This window comes from Eleutherodactylus coqui, chromosome 2 (genome assembly GCF_035609145.1).
Source record: "Eleutherodactylus coqui strain aEleCoq1 chromosome 2, aEleCoq1.hap1, whole genome shotgun sequence".
NCBI lineage: Eukaryota > Metazoa > Chordata > Amphibia > Anura > Eleutherodactylidae > Eleutherodactylus > Eleutherodactylus coqui.
In genome coordinates this window covers 102,438,444-102,454,009 of record NC_089838.1, presented here as the reverse complement: position 1 = coordinate 102,454,009, position 15,566 = coordinate 102,438,444, and the positions used below count along the sequence as shown (strand labels likewise).

Here is a 15,566-nt window from a genome sequence, read left to right as displayed (position 1 = left end):
ACAGAAAAGCAAACAAAAAGTAACTACATTTCAATTAATATATACGATGTCTATATGTGTTTTTTGTATGACGATTGAAGTGAACTCTACACAGTTGTGAACAAAGTTTGGGGACCATTACTAAAAATACATTATTTTGTAATATAAGAATAAATATTCTGTAGGGGAAAGGAGGAAGGAAGGGGGTGCCAAGGTACTTGCGATCTCTTGGTAAATTGATTCAAAGAATGTTTTCTATGCCTGAGCAGATGTGCTGAAAATACAAACCCCTTTAAAGGCTGCCTTTTTTCTTTGAAATCCTTGAGATGCACTGTGTAATCTAATTCATGATGCATTATCAAAAGGCCATGCAAAGAAAGATGTGATGTCAGGCTCCAGAAGATCAGAAAGAGCTCTCAGGTCCTAATGATGCATACTTGTCTTCATTCCTAGTCATTGCAAAAGGGAAGCTGTCAATTTCTTCTTATTGACTGTAATCCTTTCAGTACTGTAGTGTCCTTTTTGTATCCCAGGGGCAAAACAGAGTCTTGAAAACAACATCTTTCCCACTGAACTATTTTTAAGATTAATACATCAATGAGATCCTAATAATTATATTTAGGAAGCAAGATCACTTTTTGCAATGATTAGGTTTTCACCTTATATATGATTCTACTTCTTTTCCCTCCAGGTCACTATCCTAATAAGCCTGGCACTGGCTTTTCTTGCTTGCATAGTATTCCTTGTGGTCTACAAAGCCTTCACATATGATCACAGCTGCCCAGATGGATTCATATACAAGGTATGCAGTCATTTCTCTCGCAGTACAAAAACAGTGCAAAAGTATGAAATACTGAAGATTACAATGACACATTTTAGGAATGAAACATTCTATGAAATATTCAATAAGAACAGTAATCCTGAGTTGAGTAACATTCTGTGACTATCCATGTACTTATACTTTAATTAGCTAGGTATATCCAACATACATAAAATCCAACTCTAGCTACTGTATATGGAATGTTCTTCCACCATAGAATTCCTGGTTAATAATCTTCATTCACTTCCTACTGTAATTCTTCTGTGAGTACTTTATGTTTTTTAGTTTAGTGATGTTAGAATTAGACATCTTAAGCACCAAAGAACAAGTTCACAAGTTCAGCCTGTACATTTCTACAGCTTCCATTGCTATAAAGTCGTAAACTATAATTCCAACTTTAATAAAATAATTGTTAATGGTTTTTGAATTTTTCATAGTAACCTTTACATACCGATTAAAGGCAATATATCAGCTATGTATTGTTTTTACTGTTTAAAACCAGATAATGCAAAATATCCCTTTGTTCTAGTTGTTTGTATTTTCTGTTTCTAGATTTTTTTATTTTGTCGGAATGTAACTATGGGGATGGTCATCTTGCCTTTGCTGCAGTTAACAGCATTTAGAGATATGCTTTACAGCAGTCTTTTCAGAGTTGGCAGGTGTAGTTCCACTAGATCACCAGTGAGGTGGCAGCTGGCACTTCAATAGACCAGGATGCCATACCTGATCATATGAACAAGGATGTAGTCTGGGAGATCTAAATCAAGGCAGGCAGTGAAAGTTTAAAAAGAGGAACAGTCCAGAGATCAGGTTCAATGTGATATAAGCAGGTCAAGAGTCAAGGCAGGCAGCAGGCAGAAGAATGGTCAATAAACAAGCCAAAGTCAGGAGTGGAGAAAGCAGAGAAATCCAGAACCACAACCAGGTCGTCTGAACAAATAAATAGCCCCTGTAACTGAACCAGAAGGCCAAAAGCTAGACATCTTGGGGAAGGTGTTTGAAATACCCAGGGGTTCTTAGTGATTAGAGGGTGACAGAAAGGTAGGATGTGCACTGATTCTTTAAGGCGTGTGCAGACATGTGACTTTTGGCAGCAGTGAGAGACTGACCAGAAATTAGAGCATGGTGCCAGCCATGACACAGGTAAGGGAACAGGGCAGCTTCAACCACAAATCATAAGAGTACTGCCCCCAAACTCCCTTCTGGTACATCCACACAAAGACAACTTGGCAGACTCTGGCACCAGGCTTGGAACAGCAACCTTAAGCACGAGACTTTGCACAGCAGACACTGGCACTTGATTTGACATGTCAGGCTTAGCAGACTCAGCCACCAGACTTTGAACAATAGACTCAGGCACTGGACTTGGGGCAGGGGGCACAACAGACTATTGCAGTGAATGTGAATTACAGCAAGTCACTGAAAAATGGAGAGAGAACTACGGGAATCCAAGGAGTTTGGAATTCATGGACCTTGACAAACATAAAAAGAGATTTTCTTTTTCTCAGTGCTAGAGCCCACACTGCATGACCAGAGTCACAGCTACAAAATGGATAACATCAGACAAGTGCTCCCCATTGACGGAAGTGACAGATATTTCTTGTCTCAAGAATAGCAAAGGTGTCTTATGTTCAGTCACAAGAGCTTGGTAGATAAAGTTCCTGGCACAACCGGACTTTAGGAAGTCCTCAGAAGAAAACTGAATGACTTCAAAACCCAGGGTCACAGGAAGGACAACTTTTTGAGTAGAACTGGTATCTGGTAGGGTAATCTCTCCTACAACTCTTATGTGACAGAGATTTACTGGTGGCCAGAAATGCAGATAGTGACCCTGTTGGCCTCAGTGCAAACAGAAATTTTCTGTGCATCTCTTTGGTTGCTCCTCAGAAGACAACTGGGTTCTCTCTAAAGCTCTATAGGCTCCTCAGGTGTGCGTGGAGGATTAGGTTGAAGAAGTCACAAGAATATTGGTGCCAAATGAGGTTGTCTCTTGTCTCACATAGACTCACTCTGTCACTCTCGGAATCTGTTATCAATTCTAGTTGAAAGAGAAGTAAGATTATCGAGCATAGTAGACAATTCTCAGCCTGCAAGTTCGCCTTTTATTTTACTAGAGTGTTCCTCAGAAAAGGTTGTCACTAATGCCTGCTCATTCCATTCCAATTCTGAAGCCAAAGCTTTTTTGTCTGAGTTGTCTGAAGCAAAGCTTACTGCCATTACTGCGAATCCACTGAGCCACACACTGGTAGGATTCCAGTAGTACCCGATCGCATGAACAGGGACATAGATTGAGAGATCCAGATTGAGGCAGGCAGTGAAACTTCACAATGAGGAACAGTCCAGAGGTCAGGGCAAGCTGCAGGCAGAAGAATGGTCAATAAATAAGCCTAGGTCAGTGACAAAAGCAGAGAAGTCCGGTATTGCGAGAATCACTATGAGGAAATCTGAATAAACAAATAGTACCTGTAACTGACCAAGAAGACTAAGGGCTCATGTCCACGGGCAAAATGACATTTAAAATCCGCAGCGGATCTCCCGCGCGCGGATCCGCACCCCATAGGGATGCATTGACCACCCGCGGGTACATAAATACCCGCGGATCGTCAATAAAAGTGATTTAAAAAAAAATGGAGCATGAAAAAATCTGGACCATGCTCCATTTTCATGCGGGTCTCCCGCGGGGACGGCTCCCGCGGGCTTCTATTGAAGCCTATGGAAGCCGTCCGGATCCGCGGGAGACCTAAAATAGGAATTTAAAGTATTTACCTATCCGGCGCGGGCGCGGAATGTCAGCTGTTCCTCACGGCCGGATCTTCCTTGCTTCGGCTCGGCGGATGTGCCCGGCGCATGCGCGCGGCACGTCGACGACGTGCCGGCGACGTGCCGCCGGCGTCAGGAATTCATCCGCCGGCCGAAAATGAAGATCCGGCCGTGAGGAACAGCTGACATTCTCCGCCCGCGCCGGATAGGTAAATACTTTTAAATTGCTATTTTCGGCGCTCATGTCCGCGGGGCAGGAGGGACCCGCTGCAGATTCTACATGTAGAATCTGCAGCGGATCTGATTTTGCCCGTGGACATGAGGCCTTAAAGCTAGGCATCTTCCTATTGGGAAAAGCGCCTGATATACCCAGTGATGCTTAGGGATAAGAGGGGTACAGAATAGCAGGACCGTAGAGTTTTTGGACCTGTGCATGCCCACGCTTTTTTGGGCAGCAGTGAAATAGGAGCTGAGCTATTGACCTTTATGAGAGACTGTTCTAAGCATGCTCTGTGACATGTGCAGAGGTCATTGTGTAGGGAGTGCAAGGAGGTGAGCTGTGACCATCATGTTACTGGTGGATCCCAAGTTATCTACAGCTTTATTACAAATCACCTTCACGATTTGAGACACTCATAACTCATGTTCAATGATACTCAGATATATAAATGGGAATCTATGGGAACAAAAACAACATATATTGAGCCTGTAGTCAAGTTCCTTCTTGCAAATTACAATTGACTGATGTAATGTTTTCTCTGATGTGTACTTGCAGATAATGCATGGTGAGTGATAAGGGTGGCATGTAGACTCTATCTTTAACACTCTCCCAGAAAAAAATCACAAGCCGTAAGATCCGGGGAATGTGGAGGCCAAGGAAAATGGCTTCATCACTAAATTCTAAAGATTCCATTAAACCGTTAGTTTCCATTAGAGTTTGCATACTCTTGCAGAAAGAATGTCACTGCGCTTTGACGTTTTGGGGCCTGTAACAGTTACAATCGGTACACAGGAAAATGGAGAAAGTCCAGCATTGGGTTAAAAGCTTTCAATCTGTATTAAATGATCCAGACAGACAGACATGGAGGCACAAAGGACATGTTTCAGGCAAGCATGTTGCCCTTAATCATAGACATCAAGGCACATGTAACACATGTCACAGTGAATAGCCAATGGGGTGCTTGAAACAAAAACATATGACACCAGAGGCAGGATACAATTACAATGAAACAAAGTTAAAATATATAACTAATAATGCAATAAAAAGTCCAGTTGGCGATTCATAGGTTTGCAAAATATGTCCAAAATGCCTCTCTGTCAATAAGTTTGTTATAAAATTGGAATACCAATTACAAATTGTGTGCCACTGGGTTGATCTTCACCAAACTTTCGAAACTAGTTCGAATATGATGTACATTAACAACAGACTGTAGACGTGAAAATCAAGGACACAAAACGCTCACCTGTCTTTGTTTGCAGCCATTTTGTCTCTTATCCTCTAACAACGACTATGCAGAATAAAACTTTTTAGACCTCATTTAGCAAAACTGTCTCACAGTAAGACTGTCCTCATTGCCTATAGCAACCAGTCACTGCTCAGCTGCACTATGAACAACAAGGATAGTCCTACCATTAGACAGTTTTGATAAATTAACATTTTTGAGTTTCTGTTTCCATTGATATCAAATTTATGTATCTGAGTGTCATTAAACATGAGATATGGGTGTCTAAAATTGGAAAGATAATTTGTAATAATCTTCCACACGTAGGTGTCATCTTTCATTGTAAACCTGCATGTGATGATAAAAAGATGACTGCTGAAAAGTTTTCTCTACTGAGCAGGAAAGGTCAGCCTATTATTAGGGTTAGTGGTCAGTGTGAAAACTGCAGGAATTTACAATTTATTTAAAAAATAGAACGAGACATTGAAAATTAAAAAAAAACACCCAAAATTCTTTAAGAAATATGCTGAACATAGAAATTGGATTTTTACTGGTTTTGTGTTGAGCTTATTAACCATCTGTCTGTGTAAAAAGATTGTAATATGTAATTCCTTCTTGAAATACTATAATTAATAATGACAATTTTCACCCAAAGAATTTTGCTGTGGTGATTTTATTAATGTGATCCTAAAAATTAATCTTATTAGCTTTCGGGAATCCAGTTACAGTTCTATGCTTATCTTATTTAACCCCTTCGCATCACAAGTATGGCTATCTACGTCCTAATTTCACATAGCCCATGTAGTTAGAATGTCTACAGCTTTTCACAGCAAACACTATGCATGGCGCGGGATCAGGAGTCGAAACCGCTCCATACAGAGCAGGTATCAGCTTTCTTTGACAGCTGACACCCACCTACAACAGCCATGGTAATGTAAGTTGTGATTTTTAACCATTTAAATACAGCTGTCAGTTCTGAAAGATGTATTTAAATGGCCTGAATGGCCCCTTATAGCGAGGGTGCCGTCCGGGTGTCATGGCAGCCTGGGGCCTTCTGTAACATAGTAACATAGTATGTAAGGCCGAATGAAGACAATTTTCATCTAGTCCAGCCTGTTTATCCTCCTGTGTTGTTGATCCAGAGGAAGGCAAAAAAAAACCAAGAGCAGGAACCAATTAGCCTTTTTGGAGGAAAAATTCTTTCCCGACTCCCTAATGGTAATCAGACTAATCCCTGGATCAACCCCTAATAGTTCCTACCTGCCTGCATACCTGGATTAACAATTACCCTAAGATTTATATTCTGTAATATCCTTCAGAAAGACTTCAAGTCCCCTTTTAAACTCCTCTATGGATTTTGCCATCACCACATCCTCAGGCAGAGAGTTCCACAGTCTAACTGCTCTTACAGTAAAGAACCCCTTTCTGTGTTGGTGGTGAAACCTACTTTCCTCTAGACGTACCAGATGCCCTCTCGTTACCTTCGCAGTCCTGGGTATAAACAGATCATGGGAGAGATCCTTGTATTGCCGCCTCATGTATTTATACATAGTTATTTGGTCGCCCCTTAGCCTTTTTGGAGGAAAAATTCTTTCCCGACTCCCTAATGGTAATCAGACTAATCCCTGGATCAACCCCTAATAGTTCCTACCTGCCTGCATACCTGGATTAACAATTACCCTAAGATTTATATTCTGTAATATCCTTCAGAAAGACTTCAAGTCCCCTTTTAAACTCCTCTATGGATTTTGCCATCACCACATCCTCAGGCAGAGAGTTCCACAGTCTAACTGCTCTTACAGTAAAGAACCCCTTTCTGTGTTGGTGGTGAAACCTACTTTCCTCTAGACGTACCAGATGCCCTCTCGTTACCTTCGCAGTCCTGGGTATAAACAGATCATGGGAGAGATCCTTGTATTGCCGCCTCATGTATTTATACATAGTTATTTGGTCGCCCCTTAGCCGTCTTTTTTCTAGAGTAAATAATCCCAGTTTGGATAGCCTCTCTGGGAATTCCAGTCCCTTCATTCCATGTATTAGTTTAGTTGCCCTTCTTTGAACCCTCTCAAGCGCTGTAACATCTTTCCTGAGCACCGGTGACCAGAACTGTGCACAGTATTCCATGTGAGGCCTGACAAGTGCCTTATATAGTGGGAGGATAATGTTCTCGTCCCTCGCCCTTATACCTCTTTTAATGCATCCCAAGACTTTATTGGCTTTTGCAGCAGCTGACTGGCATTGGTTACTCCAGTTTAGTCTACAATCCACTAGTACCCCCAGGTCTTTTTTCATATCACTTTTCCCTAGCAGTACCCCATTTAGTGTATATTGGTGACATCTGTTTCTCCTGCCCATGAGCATAACCTTACATTTTTCAACACTGAACTTCATTTGCCATTTTCTGCCCAAGCCTGCAGCTTATCTAGGTCCGTTTGTAGCCGTACCTTGTCCTGTGTTGCATTGGTTATATTGTATAATTTTGTGTCATCTGCAAATATTGATATTTTGCTGTGCAGCCCCTCCATCAGGTCATTGATAAATACATTGAATAGAATGGGGCCTAATACTGAGCCCTGTGGCACCCCGCTAGCGACCGTCGCCCAATCAGAGTACGAACCATTTATTACCACCCTCTGTTTTCTATCTCTGAGCCAATTCTTTACCCAGATACAGAAGTTTTCACCCAATCCAAGCTGTCTCATTTTATATATCAGCCTATTATGCGGTATGGTGTCAAATGCTTTAGAGAAGTCCAGATATACAAGATCAATAGACTCTCCCAGGTCCAGCCTAGAGCTTACTTCATCGTAGAAGCTTATCAGATTGGTCTGACATGATCGACCCTTCATGAACCCATGCTGGTGAGGAGTTATACCATTGTTCTCCTTGAGGTATTCTTCGATGGAGTCTCTCAGAAACCCCTCGAATATTTTTCCCGTTACTGAAGTGAGACTTACCAGCCTGTAGTTACCAGGCTCACTTTTGGTACCCTTTTTGTAAATTGGAACCACGTTGGCAATGCGCCAATCCAATGGTACAACCCCGGTCTTGATAGTATCCATAAATATTAGATATAGCTGCCATAGTTCCTGCTGTCTCGTTATTTTCCGTGCTATTTCCAGTTGTCCAGTGGTTGAGTGTTGTCATGCTTGGTGTCCAGTCTCTAAATACCCAATGGTTTCTTGGGTCATATAGTTTCTTATACTCAGTGTGTCTCTCCTTCATTTTTAGTTTTGTTCACAAATAGTCTAGTGCCTAGTTGTTTATTGCCCAAGGCCATATTTGTTTCTAATTGGTCTTTGCTTTCCCTAGTTTCAAGTGACCTAGTGTTTAATTTTGTCTTCTTCATTGTGTCCAGTGGTTAAACATGAAAGTCCAATCAACCAGAATAATATACCATGAATACAGACTATTATTACAACTGCCGAAGTGATACCATACAATAATAATAACAATAAAAATCTTTAATTGTATAGCGCCAACTTATTCCGCAGAGCTTTGAACCTACTCAGTAACTCCTTGGCATGTAATATTGCACAATGTATTGTATTCCACCTATTCCATTTGCACTAAAAGACCTTTCTTCCAATTACAGCATAAGAGATGCATACCCTCCTCACTGGATGCCTACTACTCTGCACAGGATTCCAACTCACGAGGAAGATTTTATACTGTAATTAGCCACTACAGCATGGCTAAGCAAACAAGCTCAAGATCTGTCTCTCCGTGGCTTTCTTCGGGGTCCATTAATCATGATACCAAGGCTAGTAAAACTGAAGGTCATTAGAAGGTCAAGCAGACAAGGGACATGAGTGTTCCCAAAGCTCTGGGCATGGCCCAGATGAGGTGCCGCATTTAAGATGCAAAGCTAAAAACTTGCGGGAGTCTTTAATGAACAACGAGATGTTTCTTTTTTGTGCATTGTTATCGTTAATTTGTAACCGAGTCACATCCTTGTACAAAGGCATGTTCAATGTTTATTGTCAATCTGCAATGTAAAGATAGGAAAAAAAAGTGCAAACAGAATTCTTTTTTTTACCATTGACAAATTCAATAATCTGTTGATAGAAAATGCAGACATATGCAACTGAATGGCTTGCTTACTGCTCATTTATAATTGTCATTGTTTTTTGTGAGCTGGCACAGTATTACTGTGTGTGGGTGAAGCTAGACTCACTATAGTATGGACAGGTGTAATGCCAGAGGCAAGTGCTGTGGAAATACAATGTGTTTGAGAAAGAAGTAGATAAAAGAGCAGTTTCTGTATGTCATGGAAAAATCAAGATACGGACTTGCTATTAGAAATATACGTATATACATCGAGAAGCACAGATAGATTACATTGCCATAGAGCAACAAGTACTGTTGAATCACTCCACCACTCTGGGTTGGTTGAGTTAAAGAACCAGGAATTTATAATAGAAGAGTTGTGGGCAGAAATTAATGAATATATCTAGAAACTCATGTGATAAGTGAGATAATTATTCATTTTAACCGGGTCTTTTCACAAGACACAAGTGGCCAAAAGGAATATGTCACACTTCATTTGAAAATCATTTTCTAGCTCAATATGTGGGGTTCCTCTAGTCTTCAGAAATTTAGTATAGCCCAATATTTAAAGAAAAAGCATAGGCAGATAGGAGTATTACTGTATAGAGAAGGAGATTTCTAACTAAGTAAGCAGAACACAATGTGGGAAATTCGCCAACACTAATGCCATGTTGAGACCCATGACTCCCAGCCATAATTCTGTTGAACTACACTTAAAGCATCAGAAGGTTGGGGATTATACACCCATCTGTATGAATCCTAATGCATGAAAAATGTCCCTAAAACCAATCAGGTTGCATATCCAAAAGGTTGAGCAAAAATAGTGTGGTCCCATGTTAACCGGAAAATCTATTAGATTAATTATGCTTGTATGAAAAAGGCAAAAGTATTTTAGAAGGTGATACTTCTATTGGCTAACCAGAAAAATTATTCAAACTTTTAAGGCGATTAGATGACACCTGATGAAGAGGCCTAGAACCTGATAAAGAGGCCTTAAAAGTTGGCATATATCGTTTTTCTGGTTAGTTCATAAAGGTATTACCCCTATAATACTTTTGTCTTTTTTATATACAAGTATTTAACATCATGTATTCATTTTCCAACGATCTCTGAGAAATTAGAGCTGGTTTCTGCTTGGTTGCTATGAACAATTGCTTTACTGTTTCTTTGCACCAGTTCTGATAAATCTTCTCTCCTCCACATATTTCTTCCAAATGTAGCCAGATACATTATCGAGGATCGTATGGGGATAATATGGATAATATATTGATGTACTGTAGCTTGAATTTGTTCTCACTACTCAAATGCTGTAAACTTAGTGTTACATCATGATACAATGTGCATAAACTACTCCGCAGACCCGACCCGGTGGGGAAGCTTTTCCTGTGCCATTCTCTATAAGCATTTTTGTGTAGAATAGAAATTTTGACTAAGAGGCAATGCTACTATTTTTGTTCTTGCGAAACCTGCTTAAGCTTATAGTATTCAATAAAAGGTACACTTAAAATAATGGTTACAACTTTCTGTGCTATAGACAAAAGTGAACATTCACCTGCCTTGATAGACTTTGTACATTGCATTTTCATAAGCCATATTTGCATCTTTTTGTAAATGGATTGCAGCCTCACACCCAGTCAGATTATACACAGTCAAGGATCAGGCCAACATGTTAGGCTAGCACTACATATATTACGTTCATAGCAGTTAAATATCAGGATGACGTATACATTGTTGTTTGTTAATCGAGATTCCTGTTCTTTTTAAAGGTCTAGTTCAGAGATTTCCATGTATTTCATGTATTTCTTAAACCTAAACCATTTCTTTTGTAGTAAGAACTGTGTAGAGCTTTCTGAACTGTGATATGCTGCCATATGTACCCCATAAACCTGAGCTGAAGGTGTAGTATGTGCTGTACCCAGATTATATAGTGCCAAATTCTCTAATGGACTTCTCTACACTACTTTTTCTCACCTGTAAATCCATTGTCACTATGTATAATATCATCTGCCCTCTCAATAGTTTCTAATTTTGTGGTGTGTTTCTTGTTAGTAGCTAGCAGAGACTGGAGTATTTTGATGTAATCCTTGCACTCTTTTCTGACAGGAAAATAAAGCTGGATGTGTCTGAATTGTGACTAATGTTTCATCTATTATTTATAAACGGACTGATAATAAAACATAAAATTACACCAAGAATTCAGATTAAAAAAACTGCACATAGGGATTTATTGTATTTCAATTAAAATGAAATATTTCGAAAATGTTTGTTCACTATAAGAATCAATTATCAACCCACCGTAATATAGAAAGGTAAATAGATTCCAGGTAAATTAATTACATTTTACTATTTGTGGAAGGTCACTCTTTATTTCAATTTCATTTTGTCAGAATGTAAAGTCTTGTGAAAAAAAATCTAATATGGAGCGCTAAGGAACACCGCATATTATAACAAGCAGAGTCTACGGAGTCAAGTATTCAGAGCTGTGAAAGTTAGTATGGAAAAAGCATAGATAAAAGCTCAGAATTAGAAAGTTAACCAAGAGAAGTACCAAGAGCGAAAGGAAATACACAATAGTGACAATACCAAAAATAGAGGTAGACTGGGGTGCAGAATATAAGAAATCAATCTTGACACTACAAAAGTTTACATGGATTTGATTGCAAACCTTTGCATGGTCAATGCATGACCAAGCAAAGGACTGGCATTAGAGATGAGCGAGCATACTCGCTAAAGCAAAAACTACTCGAGTGAGTAGTGCCTTATTCAAGTACCTGCCCACTTGTCTCTAAAGATTCGGGTACCGGCGGGGTACAGGGGAGAGCAGGGAGGAACGGGGGGGGGGGGGGGGAAATCTCTCTCTCACTCTCTCTACCCCCCACTCCTCCCTGCTCACTCCCGCAACTCACCGCTCTCCCCTGCCGGCACCCGAATCTTTAGAGATGAGCGGGCAGGTACTCGCATAAGGCACTACTCGCTCGAGTAGTTTGCCTTAGCGAGTATACTCACTCATCTGTAACTGGCATCAACTGATTTAGTAACTGAGCTCAAATAGGTTGCTAGAAAACATATATTGTATTTTAGCAAAAATAAATTATGCTAAAGTGTCCCTGTGCTTTATAGACTGAATGATCTCCCCTTGCCTGCCTGTTCCTTGTCCAGCCTAGTGCAGAGCAGTAATAATGCAGTACCTCTCTCCGGGGCCGAGTTGAACTTTCACTCTAATTAACTCTGGAGCGAGTGAACCTAACCCACCCCAGCTGTAGGTACTGCCTAAACTTTTCATCTTTTTTCTTATTTCTCTTTTTCTTCACTCTACTAAATCCTGTCTACATTTCCCAGCACACAGGCAATCTGAGACAGCGAGATGCGACTCAACTTCGGCCTAATGTCCACGGGCACGCACGGTGGAATCCCGCAGCAGTTTCCACCCGTGCCCGCAGCCATGAGGCCAAAAATGACAGCATACTCACCTGTCTGGACACTGCGGGTCTTCCCTCCATCGCAGCCGGATCTTCTTTCTTCAGCACGGCAGATGTTTGGCACGCCATCAGCGTGTTGCGGCATGCGCCGTGCACACTTTTAAAAATCTCCTGCCATTCCGCGGATCCGCAACATGGAATAAAAACAGCTGTGGGTGTGCCGCGTGACTGGACTGCTTCCATTGACTTCAATGAAAACGTTGGGAGATCCGCGTGAAAATGGAGCATGCTGTGATTTAGATCCGCATGCCGTGAAAAAAATCACATCCGCATGCATTTATTTGCCCTGTGGATGCTAATGCATCCCTATGGGCTTCTGGAGCTGCGGATCTCGCATGTGCGAGACACCCGTGTATTTTATAATTAAAATCTGCATATGGACATTGGGCCTTAGAGCATTTAAGTCATGCTTTTTAATAATGTGTGGTTATTGGAGCTGAAGCATTACTGAGGAGGTGGTGAAGAACTGAGAGATGATGTGCAAGTGAATAGAGAGCAAGTGGATAGAAGACATCACTGCTACAATACATCAGGAAGGCGGGTATCCAGTTTCACAGTGAACTCTCAGTGCACAGAGATGGCACGAGTGAACAGGAATGTATATAACAGTATGTGGTTCTTAAGCATCATTACAGTTTAAAAACAGGCATTTATTAGAACATCTGACTAAAGACATAGGATTGTCATTCAAAGAAAAAATCTATGTGGACACTTCTTTAGTGCTAGAGATCAACATAGGGCTCATTAAGATAGACGTTCTGTTGTGCCCTCTCCCATCACCCCTTTATTATGCAGATTATAAGACTATTCTAATAAAATATTAACCCTCGTTTTACTCTACTATATGAAAAACCTGACACTACTCTGAACAAGTTAGTGACTTTAGTATAAAATATTTTTTTCCTATTCTCTGTTATCCAAAGCCTGGATGTGCCTATAGTAAGATGCGCCTATGTGTTTGGATAATGGTTATCCATCTCTTGAATCTTATTCATGATCCCACAAATAGGGACAGCACTTTAAACGTTTAGCAGAAAATGTACCTATTACTTCCCCTACATGTCCCATGTTATAGGTATACACTGGGGACTTTCTCAAACATCTTCACACATGTACTTAAATTAGTAGATCCCCTTTCTTTCGGAAATTTTAAGTTCTGTCTTTTTTTCATGTGGGTTGTATATATCCAGATAGACATCCACAAGTATATGTTGAAGTATATGTTAAAAAAAATCTATACCAGGGCTGCTGTGTCACTTTAAATACTATTTTGTTGCATAATTTTCTTAGTTTGACTCTATTCTATGTTGCTTTTGGTGAAGCAGGTTAGCATGTCTAGAAGATGTGGACATGGTGGTTTAATTATTTCTACAACTTGCACAAAACACTGCATAGCAGACTTGTGACGAGTATGACCAAGAAGAGAAAATATCAGAGGGTTGAGTGTACAGAGATTCTAGCCTGCCTTGATAAACAAACACACCCAAGGGGTCAGCGGGGTTTGGCTCTACAACACTACAGAGATAGGGAACAGATATTATGTGCCAAGTAAATGCAATTACTCAAGGAAAGCTATCCAGTGTGAAGGTGGGTATAACTGGCTGAAGTGACTAAGGAAGGATAAGGAAGGAAAGATAAGGCTGGGCCCATGCACCCAAAGGTGCTCAGGATGGTAAAGGGGAAGTTCACCAACAAACAGTTTGCATCAGCTACGTGTGCATTTACAGTACATCATTGCAGGGGAAACTTTCAGACATGGATAATGGGTTTACATATGCCAAAAGAAACAACCTTGAAATCCCCTCACTCATGTTTGCAACATTCATCTAGATGGGGAGGGTCTTCAAAATCACACTTTGCATAGATTGGTATTATAGACGTTCATTTTAGAATCATAGAATTGTAGAGTTGGAAGGGACCTCCAAGGTCATCGGGTCCAACCCCCTGCTCAGTTTAGGATTTACTAAGTCATCCCAGACAGATGTCTGTTCAGCTTCTTTTTGAAGACTTCCATTGAAGGAGAACTCACCACCTCACGTGGTAACTTGTTCCACTCATTAATCACCCTCAGTGTCAGAAAGTTTTTTCTAATATCTAACTAGTGTCGCCTCCCTTTCAGTTTCATCCCATTGCTCCTAGTTTTTCCTTATGTAAATGAGAATAGGGCTGATCCCTCTGCACTGTGACGGCCCTTCAGATATTTGTAGACAGCTATTAAGTCTCCTTTTAGCCTTCTTTTTTGCAAGCTAAACATTCCCAGATCCTTTAACCGTTTCTCATAGGACATGGTTTGTAGACCACTCACCATCCTCACAGCTCTTCTCTTGCTCCAGTTTGTCTATGTCTTTTTTAAAGTGGGCTGCCCAGAACTGGATGTAGTATTCTCGATGAGGTCTGACCAAGTAAGAGTAGAGGGGGAAAATTATCTCACATGATCTAGATGCTATGCTTCTCGTAATACGTCCCAGAATTGTGTTTGCCTGTTTTGCTACTACATCACACTGTTGACTCATGTTCACTCTGCTATCTATTAGTATACCCAAATCTTTTTCACATGTGGTATTGCTTAGCCCAATTCCTCCCATTCTGTATGTGCTTTTTTCATTTTTCTTTTCCAGATGTAGTACTTTGTATTACAAGTTTACAATCTATTACAAGTTTGTCCATCTCTTTTTGAATCCTCTTTTCTCCAGTGTTAGCCATCCCTCCTAGCTTTGTGTCTATTCCCTTATCTGTATTATAGTCACATATACTGTATACTGTGTATGTCTTTACTACTTACTACAGTGCTCCCTGTTCATGACCTTTTTTGTGTTGTTCATTAGAAAGCCCCCTTACCAATATGTTCTGTTTTAGTTTTGCTAATGCATTGTTTTCCCTTTGTGTATTTGTAATAAGATTATTGGACTCGTACTACATACATATTTGTGCTCACAATTAGTGCAAAATGGGTTACCAACATATCTGTTGGAGGCATAGAACTCAGCCAGATGAGATAGGACCAGGAGGCAGAAACAAGTGATAATGCCAGGACAC

The 15,566-nt window shown here is 40.5% G+C and overlaps 1 protein-coding gene across 1 annotated transcript in view; it reads left to right on the top strand.

The window, feature by feature from the left end:
• The window catches only part of NSG2 (neuronal vesicle trafficking associated 2), a 97,310-nt gene extending 86,125 nt beyond the window's left edge, over nucleotides 1–11,185 (top strand). The window contains exons 4-5 of the mRNA XM_066591272.1: nucleotides 671–781; nucleotides 8,597–11,185. Coding sequence (XP_066447369.1) covers nucleotides 671–781; nucleotides 8,597–8,788 — 303 coding nt within the window. The 3' untranslated portion in view covers nucleotides 8,789–11,185. The remainder of the gene's footprint in view (nucleotides 1–670; nucleotides 782–8,596) is intronic.
• The last annotated feature ends 4,381 nt before the right edge of the window (nucleotides 11,186–15,566 follow it).